Raw genomic sequence first — 21,673 nt, 5'->3', positions numbered from 1 at the left:
TTATTATTATTATTATTATTATTATTATTATTATTATTATTATTATTATTATAGCTTGTAAAATTTACTGTATTTTATTGACATTTTTATCAGCGTTGTTTTTTTGTTTTTTGTTGTATCAATAACTTGTGAAACACTTTGAGCTGCACTAGCTTGTATGAAAGGAACTATACAAATAAAGCTGATTGATTGATTAATGACATTTATGACCAAGAGGGTAATTTCCACTATGACTGGGGGGGCGGCAAGTTTCCCATTATACACAACCTGTACGTCGTCCACAGCAGCCAACAGTCACACTTACTGTTTTGTTGCTTATAAGTCAAATGTAGAGGAAGTGACAGTGTAAATAGTTTTAGCTAAACATGTTAATTTGACCTGAGCGTGCACCTGATACACAGGTCCAACACAAACACACTAATCTCTCTGATACTCTGTTTTCTCCTCAGACTCCTCTCATCATTTACCTCTTTCACTTTGTGGTGGACTTCGCAGAGGTGACATTCATGGTGAGTGGGACGACAGAAAACATCCGTCTCATGTATTTATAAGAGACACATTGGTGTGAATACTCTTCATATGATCCAGTGGGAAAACCAACAAACATTTCTTTTATTTTCTGAGATGGAATAAAATGACATTTTAAGCGTTTGAGTAAAAAATAAAAAAACAGATTGAGATGCAAATCCCTGGGATTTTCTTTGAGAGACTCAGTTGCTTCTTTGTCGTGTCTCTTCAGTTGGCGGATGTGATCACTGCTGTGGCGCTCTACATGGCAGTGAAGGACTACAACAAACAAGTGGTAAGAAAATAATAGAATGTGCAGATGAAATAATCAAAAACTATATTTGATATTAAATAGAATCGTGCAAAAACTCAATATTATCATTTACTATCAGCTCCTGAGTAAATGATGATTGTTGTGTATGGACAACTTTCCATTTTCAACTCTATTTCCCAGCACTACTGATAAGAAATGTTATTACAAACAGATTTATAATTGGCAATTACAAGTAGCTGAAATTCTTATATTGTGTGTGATTTTGTGTTTTGTATCGTAGCCCTGGCTGCGTTGTGTTTCCCGGTTGTTATAGTAACAGTGTTTGATGTGCTGTTGATGCTGTTTCAGTTCAGAAAGCAGAAATATGCCCTGGAGGCCGACCGCTACCCCCTCGACTGTCTGGAGCTCATCAGAAGCCCCAAAGAAATGTACTACATCCCTCTGAAAGTCGCCATGTTGTGAGTACCACGAACACACGAGACGCACTCCTTCACAGCAGCGATGAGGCGACACAATATTATGTGTCTGTCAACCAACAGAGAAAATTAAAAACGTCTCTGAACAAAATCCTGCACAGTCGTTAGCCTGCTGATGAATGAGGCAGCGTCTCTTTATCTTCTTATGTAAGTGAGGATGTTTTGAAAAAGTAACTGTTTGCAGCAGAATACGCTCGAAGCAGATTTCCATCATCATTAAAAATAAAAAAAACAACTTGGTAAAAGGGTTAGGTTCAGACTCCAGGGACGTCTTGTTCCGCTGTCTGCCAGAAAAGATGCATTTCTTCCACCTTAGTCTTTTGCCTAAAGGCTTAATGAAGCCTGAACAACCACAGAGGAAATATTGTTGTATAATTTGTCCAAATAAACCACATAGTGAATAATCTGTGACGAATATTTGCATAAATGTGAAGTAAAAAAGTTCATAACTCATCGTTCTAATATCCACTACAGAGACATGAAGGATTACTGTGAACTTTCATATATTCATGGTTGTTAGACTTTCATAAATGTGTGTGTGTGTGTGTGTGTGTGTGTGTGTGTGTATTATAATATACAAAATATATTCTTATATTCTTCTTATATTCATTCTTCTTCACAGTTATCTGTTGAACCCGTTCACCATCCTGTCCTGTGTCGCCAAGTCGACCTGCGGCCTGAACAACGCCGTCATCGCCCTCTTCATCCTCTCTACGATAAAAGGTACAGTCTGATTTAATGACAGGATTATTCCGGCACATGGTTTGGATCCGGCATCTTGCTAAAATACCTGCAACAGAAAAAAAAAAACAAAGTGATCGTTTGATTGATTTGATTTGGGTGATTCTGTGTTTGTGTTGCAGGAAATGTTTTGCTCAGTGCCATATTTCTGTCCTTGGCCACGTATCAGTCCATCTACCCTCTGACTCTGTGCGCTCCAGCGCTGCTGTACCTGATGCAGGTACGTTGTGTTTCTTCGTTGTGTTCTTCTTTTCTTCTTCCTTCTTCCTGTTCCTTTGTCCTTCCTCAAAGATCTGAATGTCGTTTCGTAGATTTGTGTGAATCAGTTTCTCTCTGTCTCTGTTTCTCCAGCGTCAGTACATCCCTGTGAACTTTCGGCGGACCAGCTTCTGGTGGTTCATCGCTCAGTACGCCTTCATGTACCTGGGCAGCCTGTTCGTCATCGTCGGCCTCTCCTTCTTCCTGCTCGGCTCCTGGGACTACCTGCCCTCCGTCTACGGCTTCATGTGAGTGCAGAAAGAAAGTGAAAGTCTAAAGGCACCTGGGGAGCTTTTGACCTTTTAATAGGGCAGTTAATGGAGCAGTTTCTTATTTTTGTTTGATTATTTTATTTATTATTTTTATTTCATTTTAAGCAGGTTTTTAATCGTTTTCGGGTTTTCCACGATATCTCAGTAACACCTCGACGGAACTTCTTCAAAAATTTGGCACAAACATTCACTAGGAGTCAAGGATGAACTCATTAGATTTTGGTGTTCAAAGGTCAAAGGTCAAGGTCGTGGTGAACGCGACATCTCTGTAACGTCTTGAGGGAACTTCTACAAATTTGGTAAAAACATTCACCTGGACTCGAAGACGAACTCACATTTGACAAAATGAAATAAAAAAAAAAAATGAAATTATGACAAAATTTCAAACAAACGGTTGATATTTTATGTGACTCTGGATAAAACAGGGATGTAACCAAAAGGTGGTAATTGTAGTTTTTAAATGAGTGGTTCCTCCTTTGGTTTGTCACAGATATAGAAACACACAGGAGGCAGGAACACGGCGATGTTCCAACAGAGGCAGGAAAGCAGGAGACAGTTTACACACAAGTAAACATGGATGTAAACAATGCAGGTTTCAGTGAGGAAGGAAATACACTCGACACGTTTGTTAGATGTCAGAGGTTTTGCTGATTAGGTTTTTTCTGATTCACGTCTGACTCTCAGAAGAATCCAAAGTGAGTCCGTCCGCTGTGAAATCACCTGCTGAGACTGCGACCGCCGCCACAATAAAGTTCTCGCCCGGAAAATCCTGTTCCCCATCCGGCAGAGAAAATCAAGCCCTAACCAAGGAAATACAAATACAATGACATCGTGTTCAGACTCATTTTAAAGCCTCATTAGATGGTTATAGCCGCTTCCTCTGAACAGCTTTACAACTCTGGAAAATGATCACACCTCCAGTAAATGTCTCCGGCTCCTGCAGCGTTTCCGGTCTGTGTGTCGTCCCGGTGTGACAGTGTCTGTTTTCCATCCCCCTCCCTCCAGTCTGTCGGTACCAGACCTGACCCCCAACATCGGCCTCTTCTGGTATTTCTTCGCCGAGATGTTTGAACACTTCCGCCTCTTCTTCCTCTGCGTCTTCCAGATCAACGTTTTCTTCTACACCATCCCTCTGTCCATCAAACTCAAGTAAGTTGTTCTCCTCCCAGCAGGTTGACCACAGCCACCTCAAACTTGGTCAGACAATACCTCAGACGCTGATGATCCTTTATCGTGAAAATTGTCAGATTACATATGTGGGCATGTCTGTGGCGGTGCGGTGAATTTCACAAGAGGAAGTTGTTGTAACTCCAATATACATTGTCCAATCCAATGGTCAAAAAATGCTTTCTATCCCGATGATGCTTCACTGTGAAAATTGTGAGTTTTTGTTAAACGCCGTGGCTGTAGTGGTGAATTTCGATGTTTCGCCATGAAACAGGAAGTTGTTATAACTCCAGCACACATTGTCACGTTTTACAGTTTGATGTACTCCTCCTAAAGGGTTGACCACCCTGACCACAAACTTGATCAGAAAATGCTAAAGACTTTGTTGATGCCTCAGTGTGAAAACTGGCTGTTCATTGAACGGCGTGGCGAATTTGATGCATGCATGAAACAGGAAGTTGTTATAACGCAAATATACATCGTCCAATCTGCCTCAAACTTCACGTGTTTGACGACAGACCCACACTGAAGAATTCTGCATGGTAATATGAAGTCATAGACATAGTGCCACCTACTAAAAACCCTTGAGTGACAATCATCATTTGATTCAACTGACATGTTATTGGTCTGGTTTACACTTGATACACAGGAATATAATGCACGTTGGGAAGTCACCTCCTTCTGACTCAGCTGTGCTGCTCTAATGTAAGTGTGTATGCCCGTGTTGCAGGGAGCATCCAGTGTTTCTGATCTTCATGCAGTTGGCTGTGATCTCCATCTTTAAGTCTTACCCCACAGTGGGAGACATCGCTCTCTACCTGGCCTTCCTTCCTGTCTGGAGTCACCTGCACAGATGTGAGTTTTTAAAACACAAGATGTTCGTGCATTAAAGATCACACAGTTCACACCACGTCCTCATCAGTAGTTCTTTTGTTTTGGGTTTCACCAGCTGCTTTTCACCTTTGGATGGAGGTTAAAGTGATGGTTGTGGTTATTTGTCATGGGGTTGTGTGAGGTACTGATCTACAGTCAGTGTGTTACCTGCAGTAGATTCACATCAGCTCCCACTTTAGAGAAGCAGCAGCAGCTGGGTGATGAGCTGCTGTGGACGTGTCAGCCATTATTACGTGTTACATTTACTACAAAAATAAATGATAAAAACGAATCGTACAACAACAAGCAATAAAACTAATGATCAGCAAAGTAATAAATATATGAATTTCTGTTGCTGTGATTTAAAACCTTCTCTCCTGGTTTCTCTCCGTGTTCAGTCTTGAGGAACATCTTCCTGGTGTCCTGCGTCCTGTTGGCCTGCTCGGCTCTGTTCCCGGTTCTCTGGCACCTCTGGATCTACGCCGGCAGCGCCAACTCCAACTTCTACTACGCCATAACTCTGCTGTTCAACGTGGCTCAGGTAGGACAGTCTGGACCGGCGCTGTTTGTTTCTAAATTCATCCCTCTTTATGGTTGATGATTGATTGATTATTAAAATGTAATTAATTAAGAGTGTAATTACTCCTCAGTTCCTGTCATTAATCATTCAGTGAGTGAAATCGTCAGTGTCCTAATTATCTGTATTTCCCCTCAGATCCTGCTGGTGTCTGATTATTTCTACGCCTTCTTGAGGAGAGAGCACCACCTCACCTACGGCCTGTACCTGAAGAGGAAAGATGGCTCTGAGGCGACACTAGTTCTTAAATAAAACACACACACACACAGACACACACTCCTACAGTCTCTGCCAGGTAGTGACAAACTGTTCGAGGTCTCACTCTTCCTCAAAGCGAACGAACACAAACTGAGGAGGATAAAAGTCTTTCACAGACGAACATTAACGCAGAACGTGTGTCTGGTACAACTTCATATGCAAACGAGAGAACGACATCACACACGACACACACATGCAGATGTTGCAGATGTAGAAATCCGACTTCTGCCGTGTGAGACAGCAACTCAACATCACTATCCTCTTTTCACATTCTCTTCTGAAGGGCTCTTATTTTGAAGCCTCGCTCCAACTGGGAACCTTTGCCTCTGGGGGCTGCTTTTATTTTGAAGCCTCCTTCTTCCTTGCGGCCATTCTAGAAGAGTTTTATTTTGACACTCTGTTTATCCTGCAACATCCATCATGGACAGCTTTTATTTTGAAGTACCAACTCTCATGCAGTGTCCCTCTAGAAGGATTTTATTCTGAAGTCTTTTTCCTCTTTCAACACCCAGAAAAATCCTAAAACTGTGGGAAAATTCCCACTGATGTGATGACTCCTGATAGTCTCCAGCTGTCCCACTCACATTTTACATTTGTGTTTCATGTTTATTTGATCACCTTTGTGTTGACACTGGTTTTCATAGTGGCAGGAAAGAGGAAGAGGAAAAGAGTTCCTCTGGAGTCCTACAAATGTCCATTCATCTCTTTGTCTTTATCTCTCTCACCGCTTTCTTACTGTTTGCCTTTCACTCGGTTTATTTTACACTCTCTGCTCATTAATTAACATCACATGATCAGTGTTGCATCTCACTCAAACCAGTACTAACCTCATTATGGTACATACAACATGACACTAAGTGGGACGGTGAACGCTTCACTCAACCCCGGACAGTTTGTTTTTCTACTTAAGATGGAGCACGTCGGACAAAGACAACAGTGAATGTTTTAAACAACTGAAGTGCTCACGTTCAGGATCTGTGGAGATTTTATTTTATTTTTTTGTACCAAGTTAAAGAAACCGCTGCTGCAGTGGCCTTGTGTTTGCTACATGTCAAAATTACAGCTTGATAAGAAGTTTTCACAAAGGCCACAGTTTCAGTCAGTAAGGAAAGTTTGGGCTCATAACGTGGCAACAAGCTAAGCAGTAAAGTTTCATGTCACTGTATTTTCTCTGTTGTTACAAACTCAAAACTTACACCAGAAAGCAGATAATCTTTTTTTTATTTCCTAAAATGTCAAACGTTTTCTTAAAGTTTATTATTTTCAAGTCAAGCTCATACCTGCCATCCTCTCCAACTTTATACAAATGCAACTAAAACACTTTTTGCTGGTAGAGTTTGTCTCAAATCCAAACCACACACTACGACTCACTGCCAGTATATTCCCGCTCTTTTAGCTCTGTTTTTGGTCTCCACCAGAAACATCTGTCTCGTCACCGACTGCTGTTTATTTTGATTTCCTTTTCGACGGTTGTGAGCAGCTCTGCTATTTCCTCTTGGGAGAATGTGTCGATCAACAGCACCTAGAAATCATCTGTACTGCTTACTGACTATTTTGAATACACATGATTTTGTCACATCTCCAGTGTGAACACGTTACATACTCAAACCGTGCTCAGAGTTAGTGTGTAGTTTGGATTTGGGACAAGCTGTCTCTAACGTTTTCCCATCTTTGCGTGTGATATTTGATCACTTCTCTCCTCAGAAAATCATGCCAAAAAAACAACAAAAAAAAAAACCAGACGTACATCTACTTCAAAATCATCCCTAAAATAAGCCTTAAACACTCAGACGTGTTGTCATAGCAACTTAAAGATTGTTTTCTTCATATACATATGTGATGTTATTATATGTTACTCTGTGGTCACTGATCTTATGCAATCCAGTACAACTGTTAATCTCATAAAGTCTGCTTTTATATAATTGTCAGTTAAAGTTGTGCTGGACTGCATTATGTCAGGAGGTGTTTCTAATATTCTGCCCCTCATGTTGAAGGCTGTGACCTCAGTAATAAATATATATTTTACCTTTTTCACCAAGGACAGTGTCAAAAAAAACAAAAAAAAAACATATATATGTATATATATATATATATATACATACATAAAAGTGGACTTTATGACAGATCAGTTGTATTAGATTGTACAGGTTTACCTAATGAAGTGGACATTGATATGAAGTCTCCATGTGAAAATGATGATTTAAGTAACATCAAATTTCGGAAAATACTCATATATCGACCTCCATGTAAAATCTGACTAAGCAAAGACAAATGTCCCGTATGAAATCATATTAACTGTCAACCTCAAACATAGATTACAGTTGCTTTCTTTGTGATTTGTGTTTATTAAACCACTCATCTGTTTCAGCAGAAGGTTGATGAGGCCATTTTGATACCAATGAGTGAAAAGTAATTTGTGATATTTATTTATTTGCTAGACTGAAAACTTTGCAAAGAGATTTAAATTTTTTTCTTTTCTTTTCTTTTTTTTTAAATTATTATTTCAGAATAAAGAGGAGATCTTCTGTTTTTGATACTGTAAATATGAATGTTTTGTTTTGTTACAGATATTAAAGTGCAGGGTTTGAAAGGGACGATGCTATACTGTATTTGATGAATGAGTGAACATGTCATAAATGATGATTATTAAACCTGAGGTGTTGGTTTAGTCCTGCTGTCTGTTTCGAAATATCAGACAATGTAAGTTAATAATATTATATCACATTGCATATTATGGATGACCAGTGATGTCACAAGACAAATAATAAAGCATTTCCCTAATTTCATATTTTAATACGTATTAAAAATAGGAATTGTAAAAAGAATTTATAAATTAACTTATAATCTATCAATAAATACTTCAGAGTTAAAAATGGATTTACAAAAACAGCATAAAACTCTCATTAAATAAACCATTTAGTAATACATTTATTAATTCATGAATAAGCTAAATGACTAAGCTAATCAATTAGCTAATAGGAAAAGGAAACGCAGCTGGAAAAAGGAAATGGAAATTGAAGAGGGATTCCTGGTGTGTATTCCCATTTTTCAACGAAAGTTTTATGTTGTTTTTGTAAATCCATTTTTAAATCTTTAGTATTTATTGATGGATTAATCATCCATTTATGATTTTTTTTTTTTTACAATTCCAATTTTTAATGCCTATTAAGATATGAGATTAAGGAAATGCTTTATTACTTTCCCTGTGACATCACTGGTCCTGCATATATCCATTCAGCATTTCAAATTAAAATCAGGTTTAAGACCAGAAATATTCCATGCATTTATTAATCAGAGCAGGAAAGTGTACTTGATTGTTCTCGGGTTGTGACTCAAAAAGGTTGTGAACCACTGATATAAGCTACTGCTGCTTTGGAATTTTATATTTATGTATGTACATATATATATATATATATATATGTATGTATATGTACGGTGTCTGTGTGTTTGTCTTGAAATGTTTGTTGATTCATTTTGTTTTTAAAACGCAGAAGAGCAGGAGAAACTGTTTGAGCCGTTTCCTCTCAGTGAAGTGAGGCTATGAGTGGATTTGAATGCGGCCCAAACGTTCCCGGGAAAAAAATTACGTCACAAACTCTGCCCCTGCGCTCTCTGTCAGAGAAGTGTGCGTTTGTTTCACAATAGCAGCACGCACCGCTTTAATTCTTTGGCGTCACTTTGACACTGGCTGAACGCGCCTCACTGAGCGCGCGAATAGAACCAAACGCACTGTTCTCTAAGTCCCCGCCTCTTTACAGGGGACTGGCCAACCGGGAGGCAGAACGTCAGTGTCTTAATCGAATATTCATTACTTTTCGCGGGCTTTGAGTATCACGTGGTACGTTTCGCGCGAAAAGCGACTCCCGACAGGAGGAAGAAGTTTCTACACAAGAGGCAGAGACAGACAGACACGCAGCGATGGCGGTGAGTGAAAACAATAAAAAAACGGAGAAAAAGAGTCGATTCTTGTTTTAATTTGTCAACTGAAGGAGCAACAAGTTAAATAATACAGATAATATGTGTTTGTAGTTGTTATAGTGAATAACATTTGACGTTCGTAGTTTTATTGCGACAAAACAATGGACGACGGGGTGAAAGTCAGACTGTTTCTGTCAGAAAACTGAATTAAAAAGCTTTAAAACGCTTGAAAAATTTAAATCTGCTCAGTCTGACGTTTATCTGTTGCATATGTTTTGATTATGTTCTCGTTGTTAAAGAAAAGCAGACCTGCCATGTGGCTGTCAGAGCTTTGTCCTGTTTAATTAAACAAAGGCAAAGTGCCAGTTCAGATCTATTCATTTAAAATCTACGGTTCAAACGTCTGTGGATCAAAAGCAAATAAATTAGAAATAGAATAGATATTAGAGAATAACAGATAAGACACACGAAACATGTTTAAACCACCAGCAAGATGTGTCTAATGTAGAAAAGAGCTTCTCATGTGGCGACCATTACTGTTATTGAGTCGGTGACTAATTATAATTCTCCATCTTACATTATTACAGCAGCAGCTGCCAGTATTATTGTTGTTGTTGTTGTTGTTGTTGTTATTACAGTTTCTTGCATCTCTTTCTGTTATCATGGCACATTATTCTCAGGCATTTAACCACGTTAAAGAGAGAGAGTAAAACAACTCTAAAGACAAACAGGAAACACATTTATTTCTACTGAAAAGATGCTATTGAGAAGGTAAAATGACTTTGAGGCCCTTTTTAAAGTTAGTTGGTAACTTTGTGGATGACTGTCAGTTCAGCCTTTATTATGAAATATAAGAAATACTATAACTTTAAAAAGTACTTCACATTATGCAGAACGGGCAGGTTGAGCGTTATATTATTATATTATTTTTACTATTGCTTATTCGTAAACGTTTTAATGTCGATTCTTGTACACTGGGTTGGTTGCCTCATATTTTATAATCTGAACATTTGATTTTAATGTAAAGTCTTAATCTGCAATGTAATTAGCAACTGTTGAAATATTTATCTTTATATGTAGACAAGTAGATCTGTTAAATAGCATCATATAAAAATGCGTAAATAAAGTGAAATTACCTCAAAACTGTACTTACAGTACTTGAGAAAATGTACTTAGTTATTTTCCACCATAAATAACAATGGTTCCATCTTCTGAATGAATCATCTGCATTTAAAGATACAAACATGTTGAATTTTAGTTAATGAAACACAAAATAAAAACAGTTATTGATCTTTTTTAAAGCCAGGAAGTCAATGTAAGTTCTTGTCTGTAAATTCTTATGACTCGCATTAAGACAAAAACAAATGGGGCAAAGACACTAAAAGGGGTTCGATTACAAAAAAAATAAATAAATACAATCAGTTATAATTTTGAAATAAAAATTTTTTTAAAAAGAGTAATGTGTTTATTTTCATCAGGATTCCTCTGAGTCGTTCCACATGGCCACCAGCCCCAGCCGAGCCTCCAGGAGAGGAGACCTGACGTCCAGCCCCGGACGAGACCTGCCGCCCTTCGAGGATGAGTCAGAGGGGCTGCTGGGGGACGGGACCCTGCCCGGAGAGGAGGAGGAGGACGGAGACGGGGAGGAGCTGATCGGGGACGGGATGGAGAGGTGAGGACGGGCGATGGATTTGTTCTAAATTTCAAATATCATATTAAGTTTTTTGTTTAGACACCAGATGAACTCCTCTCTCTGTTCAGGGATTACCGTGCCATCCCGGCGCTGGATCAGTACGAGGCGGAGGGTTTGGACCTGGATGACGAGGATCTGTCGGAAATGTCGCCTGGAGCCCGGGCCGCCGCCGAGGAGGCCATGAGGAGGAGGGACAGGGAGCAGGGGATCAGCGGGCGGCTGAGGAGAGGACTGCTCTACGGTGAGGGGAATATTCATGTATTTAAAGTGACTGAGGACAGAAGATCCACTTAGAAATGGTAGAAACAAGACTGTTTATAGCTGCAGAACCTGCCTGAGAATCAGTCCATTTTTAAGTTTTCTCCAGTATCAGTGTGATCTGAAGATCTGATGATGATGCATCCATGGGTGCATCAGAAACAGGAGCAGCTAATGGCTAAATCGACAACTTTTGATGCTTCTAATTCACCAAAATGTAAACAAATATAAGTTTAAAAGAAAGCTAAAGTTGTAGCCTGATGCTAACTCTCAGCAGACCGGTGTGAGGGCGAGAATAAATAACTTTTTTTTATTTTGCCGTTATCCAGACAGTGAAGATGAGGATGACGAGCGCCCGGCGGCTCGGCGAAGGCGATTGGCTGAGCGGGCAGCAGAGGGCGTCGACGGAGAGGAGGAGGAAATGATAGAGAGCATCGAGAACCTGGAGGACATGAAGGTTTGTGATGCTGCTGGTGTAATAAAGTAATGATGATGCAGCGTTTCAGGTTCCAGCTGCGGTAGAGAGTCTAAATGATATTTTCCCGCCCTGCAGGGCCACACGGTGAGGGAGTGGGTTTCCATGGCGGCTCCCAGGCTGGAAATCTACAACCGCTTCAAGAACTTCCTGCGGACCCACGTGGACGAAAACGGCCACAACGTCTTCAAGGAGAAGATCAGCGACATGTGCAAAGGTAGCTCAGCTCTTGAAATGTAAGGACACTTAAATAAATCTTTGTCGTGGACACGTGACTGATGTCTGGTTTGTCTGATCTGTCATTCCAGAGAATAAGGAGAGTCTGGTTGTGAACTATGAAGACCTCGCAGCCAGAGAGCATGTTTTGGCCTATTTCCTGCCTGAGGCTCCGACTGAGATGTTGAAGGTGATTTTATTTATTTATTCATACACACAGTGAAGAGGAGACCATTTTAAATGTATTATTCCAAGTTATTATTCCTATTTTTCTAAATCCTGTTTTTGACTACAAACCATTAAAGGTGCTTTAAAAATCAGCTGTTCCTCCTCTTGGTTTGTTTGTAAAAGTCCGAACCAGCTGAACCAAACAACAGTTTGTCTTAATGACCTAAATCAAACGTAAGATCCATGAAAACAAACCTGCACGTGTCTCCGTCCTTTCATCAGGTGTTTGATGAAGCGGCTAAAGAGGTGGTGCTCGCCATGTACCCGAAATACGACCGCATCGCCCATGAGATCCACGTCCGCATCTGCAACCTGCCGCTGGTCGAGGAGATCCGCTCCCTCAGGTGATACTTTACTTTCACCACATCTGTCTGCTGCGTGTGTACAACATCTGTCCTGTCTAATGCAGACCGGCCGGCTCCAGTGTTGTATTATTATTTAATTACTGTTGCTGAAAAACTAATGTTTTAATGTTGAGGTGGAGCTAATTTAAAATACTTTTATATGTTGCTTTGGTCGCATCATATTTTATAATGTGAACATATAATGTGACCTCCGGAGCTCAGTCGGGGCTCTGCCGGCGAGCGCTGCAACAAACAGCATCCAACAGCATACTCATGTAAAAAGGACATTACGCTGGAAGAGCGTGAACCACACAGGCGTAGTCCTAACCGCAGCGGCCGTGGGTTCGAATCCGACCTGTTTGCTGAAAAGAGAAAACACTGCGGAGCACGACAGACTTTTCAAAATAAAGCCTCTGTACACTGAGATGGTTACCGCCTGCGAAGCTCACTTCCAGCCAAACCAAAACATCTCAGTTGATGAAAGGATGGTGGCGTCCTACACAAAGTGACTCCGCCACAGTCCAGAGCCTCAGCTACACAGCGCTGATGCACCTTTTGCCATTTCCTCTGCTCGGTGGGGGCTACACTGTGTATATGGATCATAGCTAGCCCCACCCTCCTCCAGGACTTAGAATAAAATTATAAAATAGAATAAAATTTGGTCATAATATCAGAATCATCTAGAAAAACGAATCATCACTGCAGCGTTTTCAGATTCAGCTTTTCTTCTCTTTACAAACTCTTCATCCTCCTCTTCTCCTCCTCCTCCTCTCCAGGCAGCTCCACCTGAACCAGCTGATCCGGACCAGCGGCGTGGTGAGCAGCTGCACCGGCGTCCTCCCCCAGCTCGGCATGGTCAAGTACAACTGTAACAAGTGTAACTTCGTGCTGGGGCCGTTCTTCCAGTCCCAGAACCAGGAGGTGAAGCCGGGCTCCTGTCCCGAGTGTCAGTCCCTGGGGCCCTTCGAGATCAACATGGAGGAGACGGTGTACCAGAACTACCAGAGAATCACCATCCAGGAGAGTCCTGGTAAAGTGGCCGCTGGCCGCCTCCCGCGCTCTAAAGACGCCATCCTGCTGGCCGACCTGGTGGACAGCTGTAAACCCGGAGACGAGATCGTGAGTCTGTTTTTTAAAAAGTTAAAAGTGTTAATTTACTTTTTCATCAGCAGATGTTTGAATCTTCACCTCAGTGGAAAATAAGAGTTCACTCTCTCTCTCTCTCTCAGGAGCTGACGGGCATCTACCACAACAACTACGACGGCTCTCTGAACATGGCGAACGGCTTCCCGGTGTTCGCCACCGTGATCCTGGCCAATCACGTCACCCGCCGAGACGAGGGCGTCGCTGTGGCCGAGCTGACGGACGAAGACGTCAAGGCCATCGTTGCCCTGTCCAAGGACGAGCGCATCGGAGAGCGGGTGAGGAGTCGGACACAGACGTATCATACGCCAGTAAAAGTCTGTAGTTTTAAGTTCAAGGACTAAAATTACAAAAGTCCGTCGGTCTCGTGGTTTTTGTTCCACAGGTTATCGAATAAGTCAGAAACATTAAATCTAATCTCATCTTTAAAGTCGGCGCAGACGACACGTCCTCCTCTGGTCAAAGGTGTTTTTATTCCCACAAAATTAGTACGAGAGAAAAGAGTAAGAACATTTTTTAAACTGAGAAAAGATGATGAAATTATATCCGAGTTTCATCTTTTTAACTTGAGCATAAAATTAGTTTTCTACTTAAGATTTAATTCCTCCTTAGCTGAGGGTTGTTGCACAGAATAACTTGTAATTTCTCCTTTTGTTAAGGAAAAACATTTACAGCAGTAAACTTCTACAGTTTCCACGGAGACCGTTTGTTTGCTGTTGTGATGGTTATCGTCTCACACAGTTGACCAGAAGAAAAAAGGTCTTAAAAAATGACACTAAAGATTACTTTGGTCACTAAGGACTTTACTTCACTGACTTGAAGTGTAAAACGAAGACGAGGAGAAAAACCTTAAATATTTAAGTGAACATTTTAAGGAAGCGTTAAGGAGAAAACTGTAAGGAGAAGCCGTTTCGTGCAACAGTTTTCATTTTAAGGAAACCTAAAGTTGGACTTAAGATGCTTGGTGCACCTGGCTTCAGGTCTCTGCTGTACGGATGTTTTCTGACTGGTTTCCTGTCTGCAGATCTTCGCCAGCATGGCTCCGTCCATCTACGGCCACGAGGACATCAAGAGAGCTCTGTCCCTGTCGCTGTTCGGAGGAGAGCCCAAGAATCCAGGTACGAACGTCCGACTTCAGCTGCTTTTGTCATATAGTTGCTGGTTGAATGTCATATAGTTGCTGGTTAGAAAATATCAATCATTCATCCCAGTGTTTGTGTGTGTCTCCTCCCACTCATCCTATAACCCCGCCCCCTCTCTCTCTTCCAGGTGGTAAACATAAGGTGCGTGGAGACATCAACGTGCTGCTGTGTGGAGACCCGGGAACAGCCAAGTCCCAGTTCCTCAAGTACGTACACATGTACCAAATAATAAGGAACACCTGTCGGTATCAGGTTTCCTCTCGGTACCACAGGATGTAGATGTACAGCTAAAAACAGGTGAATGTAAAATGCATGTATAGAAACATTTATGTGTAAAAACCAACAATTAGCAGCAGCTCAGTTTGTGCAGGTTGTAAACAAATATACAAATAGAGAAAGTAATTAAACTGACAGTGATAAGAGATGAACTCGTCCTCGTGCAATGGGTTTAAATTGAAATATATATAATTTATAGTTGAAGTGTTGCAGGGTTTAATCACATCAGTTATGAACAATGTAGAACGAGGGAAGGGCATCGTTAACGATACAACTACTTTTGTCGATACTACTTATCGATCCGGTAATTTAACGGTACTCTTATCGGTACTTTGTGTTATTTTGTAAGAGAAAAAAAACTAATTAAAGACAGAATTAACATTGCTTATTGTCTCATATTCACTCAATTAAGATGAAGAGAGATTTATTCTTAATTTCTCCAGTACCGAGAGCAGAACCGATATTTACTTATGGATACTCGGGTCTTTAATGCAGCCCCGGGGCCCGTTCAGTACCGGGTTTCGATGCCCGTGCCTTTGTAGAAAACTACTTTTTAATTTTGGAAGAAAAAAGATCAAATTAAAAATAGATGCAATTTATTTCTAAATGAATCCGGTGGGTCAAACATCCGCAGGTGATTTCTGTTTAAAGTGTCTTTCAGCCTTCAGCTGCCGGTGGATTGAAGTTGGTGTAAAATAACAGTGAAAACCCAGAATCTGAATGATGACGTCATTTCCTCTGCAGGTACGTGGAGAAGGTGGCGAGTCGTGCGGTGTTCACCACCGGTCAGGGCGCCTCTGCCGTCGGTTTGACCGCCTACGTGCAGAGACACCCGGTCAGCCGCGAGTGGACGCTGGAGGCCGGAGCGCTGGTGCTGGCCGACCGCGGCGTCTGTCTGATCGACGAGTTCGATAAGGTGAGCGAGACGCGGCAGGAACTAAAGCCGAAGATTTAATTTAAATAGTAAAACCAGGTGTCTAACCCGACTGTGTGCTCCAGATGAACGACGCAGACAGGACGAGTATCCACGAGGCCATGGAGCAGCAGAGCATCTCCATCTCTAAGGCCGGCATCGTCACCTCGCTGCAGGCCAGGTGCACCGTCATCGCTGCCTCCAACCCCATCGGTACGTAAGGCAGCACGAGGACGACACATCGCTCACTTTGATTCACATCATTCAAAATCGTTTTACTTGATCCCTTAAAGTACAAATGACACGTTCTTACATCACTGCTGATTCCTGTACAAGCCATGAGCAGTGTGGTGAGTTCAGGTGTCGGTGGGAATCTGATGTAGACTAGACTACAAAGCCTTTATTTCATTGTGCAAAATATACAAAACAAATGAGTGCTGCTCCTGATCAGTGCAAACAGGTTAAAACTGACAAAAGGACACAAAAAGAATATTTCACTTGAATATTGCTCTTAAAATATAGCGATACTTAAAATAGCTCAGCAGATGACGGCAATCCTTGTATCATGTTCATGCTGAGACAGTTGCTGAGCCGCAGCCTCTTTAATGTAGTGATCCGGCATGATTAATGGTTAATTAGTCACCTAACAAATGTTTAAATAACTTCAGCTTCTCAGATGTGAAGGTTTGTTTTTGTCTTTTCTGTTTTCATGTGATGGTGAACTTGATAGTTTTGGGTTTGGACTGACAAAACCAGCACAACCATTTCTACATTTCTACATTGATGATAGAAGCACAAAGGAGAAGAAATTCACCTAGACATTTAAAAACAAATATAACTGAATCAATAAAGATCATAAGAAAAGCTTTCTGATAAAAGTGGTTTTCAGAAGCGACTGTAAAGACGATTCTGTGGGTTGTTTTTCTGGTTTGTGTGAAGAAAATAAAGTGTGTGTGTGATGCATTCAATGACCTTAAAACTTCAAAGTAAACAAATTCTGACAGTGAGTCTGAGGTGGAAGGTAGAGTCGAACGTCACCGAGGTTTCTGACAGAAGAACATTTATAGACTGAGCGTCTCGTCAATGAAGGAGTTGTCAGATTCATTGATAACTTTAATGTAAATTTGTTTGTACATGAATATAATGTTTACATTTCTGTGTGCTCCTGTTGTTCTGATAAACAGCTGCTGGTGTTTTCTTGCAGGCGGCAGGTACGACCCCTCCCTGACCTTCGCCGAGAACGTCGACCTGACGGAGCCAATCGTGTCGCGTTTTGACGTGTTGTGCGTCGTCCGAGACACCATCGACCCCGTGCAGGTACACACACACCTACACACCCACACACCCACACAGTTTTCTTGCAGGCGGCAGGTACGACCCCTCCCTGACCTTCGCCGAGAACGTCGACCTGACGGAGCCAATCGTGTCGCGTTTTGACGTGTTGTGCGTCGTCCGAGACACCATCGACCCCGTGCAGGTACACACACACCTACACACCCACACACCCACACACCCACACACCCACACACCTACACACGTACACACCCTTCTCTTTTTAATAAGGACTAAATTTAGATTTTCTAACATCCTCAAACATTTACCTCCTGATTTCTTCACTGGATCACGAAATAAACACATTGATGAAATAGTTTGAAATTAAATTTGACCCCGAATATATCTGATAACTGTTGTATATCAAACCAAATCTCCTGAATTTTAAAACAGCCGTCTAGATTCTGTCGTCAAGAGTGAATTTAAATATAAAAATGAGTTTTCCAAGTTTGAGGAATAAACTAGTTTCCATTTGTAATTGGCTCTTTTTCTTCCCCCGTCCAGGATGAGATGTTGGCGCGCTTCGTGGTCGGCTCCCACATCAAGCACCACCCCAGCCACAAGGAAGGGGGCGTGGCCTTAGAGGAGGTGGTTCTGCCCAACTCGTCCGACGTGCCGCCGATCCCCCAGGAGCTGCTGAGGAAGTACATCATCTACGCCAAGGAGCGGGTACGAACACGCCGCTCACACACACAGTCACGTTTAAGAGGTTTCCTGTTTGGTGGTTGTGCTGCTGAAGTCACATGATCATGATTGTGTGACCAGTGTGGCTTTAAGATCAGACACCAGCTGTTTGAGACTGTAAATATGAGACTGTTTTAACCAACCAAAACTTTAAATTTATACTTTCTATGTGACTTGAGTCCAGATCTGTTTTATGATGATGCAGCTTTTTGAAAATGAACTTGATGGTTTTGAGCCTCCTTGAGTTTAGATGCAACAGTTCACTTTAAATCAATGAAATATAAAGAAGTGTTTTAAGTGGGAAAATGAGGCCAAATCAGTTTTATTACTATTTTTCCATAAGTATTTAATTTTCTTGTGCCTGCAGGTTCATCCCAAACTGAACCAGATGGACCAGGACAAAGTGGCTCGCATCTACAGCGACCTCCGCAAAGAGTCGATGGTGAGTCTGAACTTTCCCTCCTCTCAGAGACTCTTAAACATGTTGACAAACCTCCGGAAAGTGGTTTGCCGCTGCGTTCAATGGCAGTCTGGACTTTAATGCCGGTTTCGGTGTCACTAACAGGCCACAGGCAGCATCCCCATCACGGTGCGTCATATCGAGTCCATGATCCGCATGGCCGAGGCCCACGCCAAGATGCACCTGAGGGACTACGTGCTGGAGGACGACGTCAACATGGCCATCAGGGTGATGCTGGAGAGCTTCATCGACACGCAGAAGTTCAGCGTGATGAGGAGCATGAGGAAGGTTCGTGGCTTCACAGAAAAAGTCCTACTTCAAAATAATGGAATAACAAAACTAAAAAGATCATAACAGATTCCAACTCAGTTTTTATGCATAAAAACTGTCATAAAACATGTAAAGAATATCCTGACTTATTATTAAAGTAACTCTACATGGCGTCCGTGGTTAAAACACGTCGTGACTCTGTTAAAAGCCTCTAAATAATGAGAGAACAAACACAGAGAACATGATCCCTGGTTCTTCATTAATCTGATGTTCATTAACTCTGTGTTTCCGTCCAGACGTTCGCTCGTTACCTCGCCTTCCGCAGAGACAACAACGAGCTGTTGCTCTTCATCCTCAAACAGCTGGTGGCCGAGCAGGTGTCCTACCAGAGGAACCGCTACGGAGTCCAGAACGACACCGTCGAGGTGGCGGAGAAAGACCTGCACGACAAGGTAACGAGAGATCAGCATCTCTGTCACGTCGCGTCTGTGAAGCTGCTTTCCTCAGTGTTCACGTTTGTTATGTCTGAAACGTGCAACACTGAGATGATGAAGAAAAATACATTTGAGTATAAATATTTAATTATTGATTCTATTTTATCTGTTTTTATTACTGTCTTTTATTCTATTTTGTCTATTCTTTTCTTAATTTTATTTGTTTGCTAACGTTATAGCTTTTTAAATATATTTTATCTTATTAGCTCATCAGTCTGTGAAGCACTAACCTGTATGAAAAGAGATCTAATCATCTTCCTCCTCCCTCCTCTTCCTCCTCCAGGCGAGACAGATCAACATCCACAACCTGACGGCGTTCTACGACAGCGACCTTTTCCGCTCAAACAAGTTCAGCCACGACGGCAAGAAGAAACTGATCCTGCAGCAGTTCTAAGAGTCTGCTCCTCCTCCTGCTCCCCCTCCCTAAAATAGTACTTCATGAACTCTATTTCTGGGCCCAAAATGGGTCATCGGTGTAAAAAAAAAAAAGAAAAGAAAAGGAAAAGTGCTTGGGGTTCTCATCATGTTGGACGGAGTCACCTTTGGGTCTGAACTGATGGAAGGACAATTTCACAACGTGTGAAATTGTTCCGCTGGAGGAAGGAGGCAGTTTTCACCCAATAGAAGACAGACAGTGTTAGTCACACACACACACACACACACACACACACACACACACACACACACACACACACACACACACACACACACACACACACACACACACACACACACACACAGAGAGAGACATGAATTCTGCCGGAGCTTTAAACGCTGCGCTGGTTTAATATGAAAGAATTGAATCTTGAAGCAGCAGCAGAGGAAGAGGAGGCTGTGCATGAAGAAGATCCCTCACTTAATGGTCAAACGTTCACTGATGATGATGATGATGATGATGATGATGATGGTGTTCCCAGTGTAAACCACTGGGAACATCAGTCTGTACTGACCGGAAATAAATAACTGACAGAGTAGATGCACATTCAGAAAGTCAAATTATTATGAACTGAAGAGTCTGATTCTAAAGTCGGAGACAGCGTTTGGTTTAACAACCCTGATGAAAGTGAGTTCTTTAGAGAAATGTGGAATAAAAATCAGAATCTAACTCTTCAGGTCTCAGGAACAATCAGCTGATCTTCCCTCTGTGTGTTTCCTGTCTGTCTGCCCTCAGGTGGGGCTGATTGTAAATAGATGTACATGTTTATGTCCATGTTATTGTAGAAAAAGGGTTTATTGTTTCACCTGTGGTTCCTCTGTCAGCAGCTGGTGTTACGGTAGAGGACGTTTCACTGACTCAGTTTTGTATTTCAAACCTTTCTTGAGAAAAATGCAGGTTTTAATGGCAGATAATTAGAAAAAAAAACCTCAAAGTACTTAAAGAGGTTAAAACAAACCCATGTGATGTTTCTACAGTTGGATTGTAGGTGTGTTTTGATATTAAACTTGTATTTGTTAATCACCTCTCCTGTCTCTTTTTTTTCTCCACAGGGAGTTTAGTCCAGATCTCCGTCTGCCTTGTTATGAAACCCATTTAATTGTTCTCTCTGCAGTGTCGCAGCTCTTTCCATTTCTGCTGACTGTCTGCAGTCTTAGCAGCTAAGTGTCTCGACTGGAGGTAGAAAACGTTGATGCAGGAGTTTAACCAAATTCACAACCAAGGAAGAAGGGAAGTGGGTTTTTTTGGTAAATTTCATAATGTTTTAACACTTAACTGCTGTTTTTGAACAGCATGGGTCATGTAATGCAACAAGAAGCAAAGTACACGCTCATAATCAAGGGTGGAAAGGAAGGTACATTGAGTTTAATACATTTCTGAGGTCCTTGTGTTTATATTTTATGCTCCTCCAAATTTCTGATGATTTATTCACTTTTTTACATTAAAAAACACATGAACTGAAGTATAATGCGTTAATTTCAAACTACCTGTAGGTTACTAATGTGTCAAAATATATTTTAGATTTTAGCCTAATTGCTGATATTTAATATAAAGTATATTCTGCTCATGTTAATCTTATTTTGAATCTTTTTTTCCCTACAGTTTACCACAGAAACCCTGAAAGGCAATTGAATTTTTTTTGCCAGGGTTGTTTTTCTAAATTTTTTTCATCTGTATAAACACACTCCAGAGGCAAGTTTTTTAAAAACTTAGAAAAATTATCGTCTCCCACTTCACACTCACTCGGGGTCGTTTTCATAGACAAAAAAAATTGGGAAAAAAAGATTATTTCTCTTGCTTCTCAGGGATTGTTGTCACAGACCATAGACATAAATGGACGTCGACTCCGGGTTTGGAAAATGAAGCCAATGCGGAAGTGCATTCTATCAAATGGCCATCAGGGGGCGACTCAACCGGTTGCAAAAAGAAGTCCGATTGTATTGAAGTCTACAGGAAAATGACCCTACTTGTCACTAAATTTGTTACAG

At 41.3% G+C, this 21,673-nt stretch overlaps 2 protein-coding genes across 2 annotated transcripts in view; both read left to right on the top strand.

Moving 5' to 3' along the window:
- Positions 1 to 7,446, top strand: part of pigu (phosphatidylinositol glycan anchor biosynthesis class U) — a 10,815-nt gene extending 3,369 nt beyond the window's left edge. Inside the window, exons 4-12 of the mRNA XM_022748866.1 lie at positions 740 to 802; positions 1,130 to 1,239; positions 1,880 to 1,980; positions 2,121 to 2,218; positions 2,350 to 2,504; positions 3,534 to 3,677; positions 4,426 to 4,550; positions 4,967 to 5,109; positions 5,284 to 7,446. Coding sequence (XP_022604587.1) covers positions 740 to 802; positions 1,130 to 1,239; positions 1,880 to 1,980; positions 2,121 to 2,218; positions 2,350 to 2,504; positions 3,534 to 3,677; positions 4,426 to 4,550; positions 4,967 to 5,109; positions 5,284 to 5,397 — 1,053 coding nt within the window. The 3' untranslated portion in view covers positions 5,398 to 7,446. The remainder of the gene's footprint in view (positions 1 to 739; positions 803 to 1,129; positions 1,240 to 1,879; positions 1,981 to 2,120; positions 2,219 to 2,349; positions 2,505 to 3,533; positions 3,678 to 4,425; positions 4,551 to 4,966; positions 5,110 to 5,283) is intronic.
- Positions 7,447 to 9,304: 1,858 nt separating this feature from the next.
- Positions 9,305 to 19,911, top strand: mcm2 (minichromosome maintenance complex component 2). The gene is made up of 19 exons (XM_022748838.1): positions 9,305 to 9,327; positions 10,800 to 10,993; positions 11,083 to 11,255; positions 11,602 to 11,729; positions 11,826 to 11,964; positions 12,056 to 12,153; positions 12,414 to 12,535; positions 13,312 to 13,654; positions 13,765 to 13,956; positions 14,703 to 14,796; positions 14,948 to 15,026; positions 15,841 to 16,012; positions 16,096 to 16,222; positions 17,214 to 17,326; positions 17,846 to 18,010; positions 18,393 to 18,467; positions 18,591 to 18,773; positions 19,052 to 19,207; positions 19,533 to 19,911. Exons 1-19 carry the CDS (start codon positions 9,322 to 9,324, stop codon positions 19,641 to 19,643), a joined length of 2,670 nt encoding a protein of 889 aa, XP_022604559.1. The 5' UTR covers positions 9,305 to 9,321; the 3' UTR covers positions 19,644 to 19,911.
- The last annotated feature ends 1,762 nt before the right edge of the window (positions 19,912 to 21,673 follow it).

This window comes from Seriola dumerili, unplaced genomic scaffold, assembly GCF_002260705.1.
Source record: "Seriola dumerili isolate Sdu_G_001 unplaced genomic scaffold, Sdu_1.0 BDQW01000133.1, whole genome shotgun sequence".
Taxonomy (NCBI): Eukaryota; Metazoa; Chordata; class Actinopteri; order Carangiformes; family Carangidae; genus Seriola; species Seriola dumerili.
Note: the sequence above shows the minus strand (reverse complement) of the source record. Positions and strands in the feature narration are given on the sequence as shown.

Coding starts and splice junctions, on each gene's coding strand:
- mcm2 (XM_022748838.1), top strand. Junction 15,027..15,840: donor GCCAAGTCCCAGTTCCTCAA/GTACGTACACAT, acceptor TTTCCTCTGCAG/GTACGTGGAGAAGGTGGCGA. Junction 16,223..17,213: donor CGCTGCCTCCAACCCCATCG/GTACGTAAGGCA, acceptor GTTTTCTTGCAG/GCGGCAGGTACGACCCCTCC.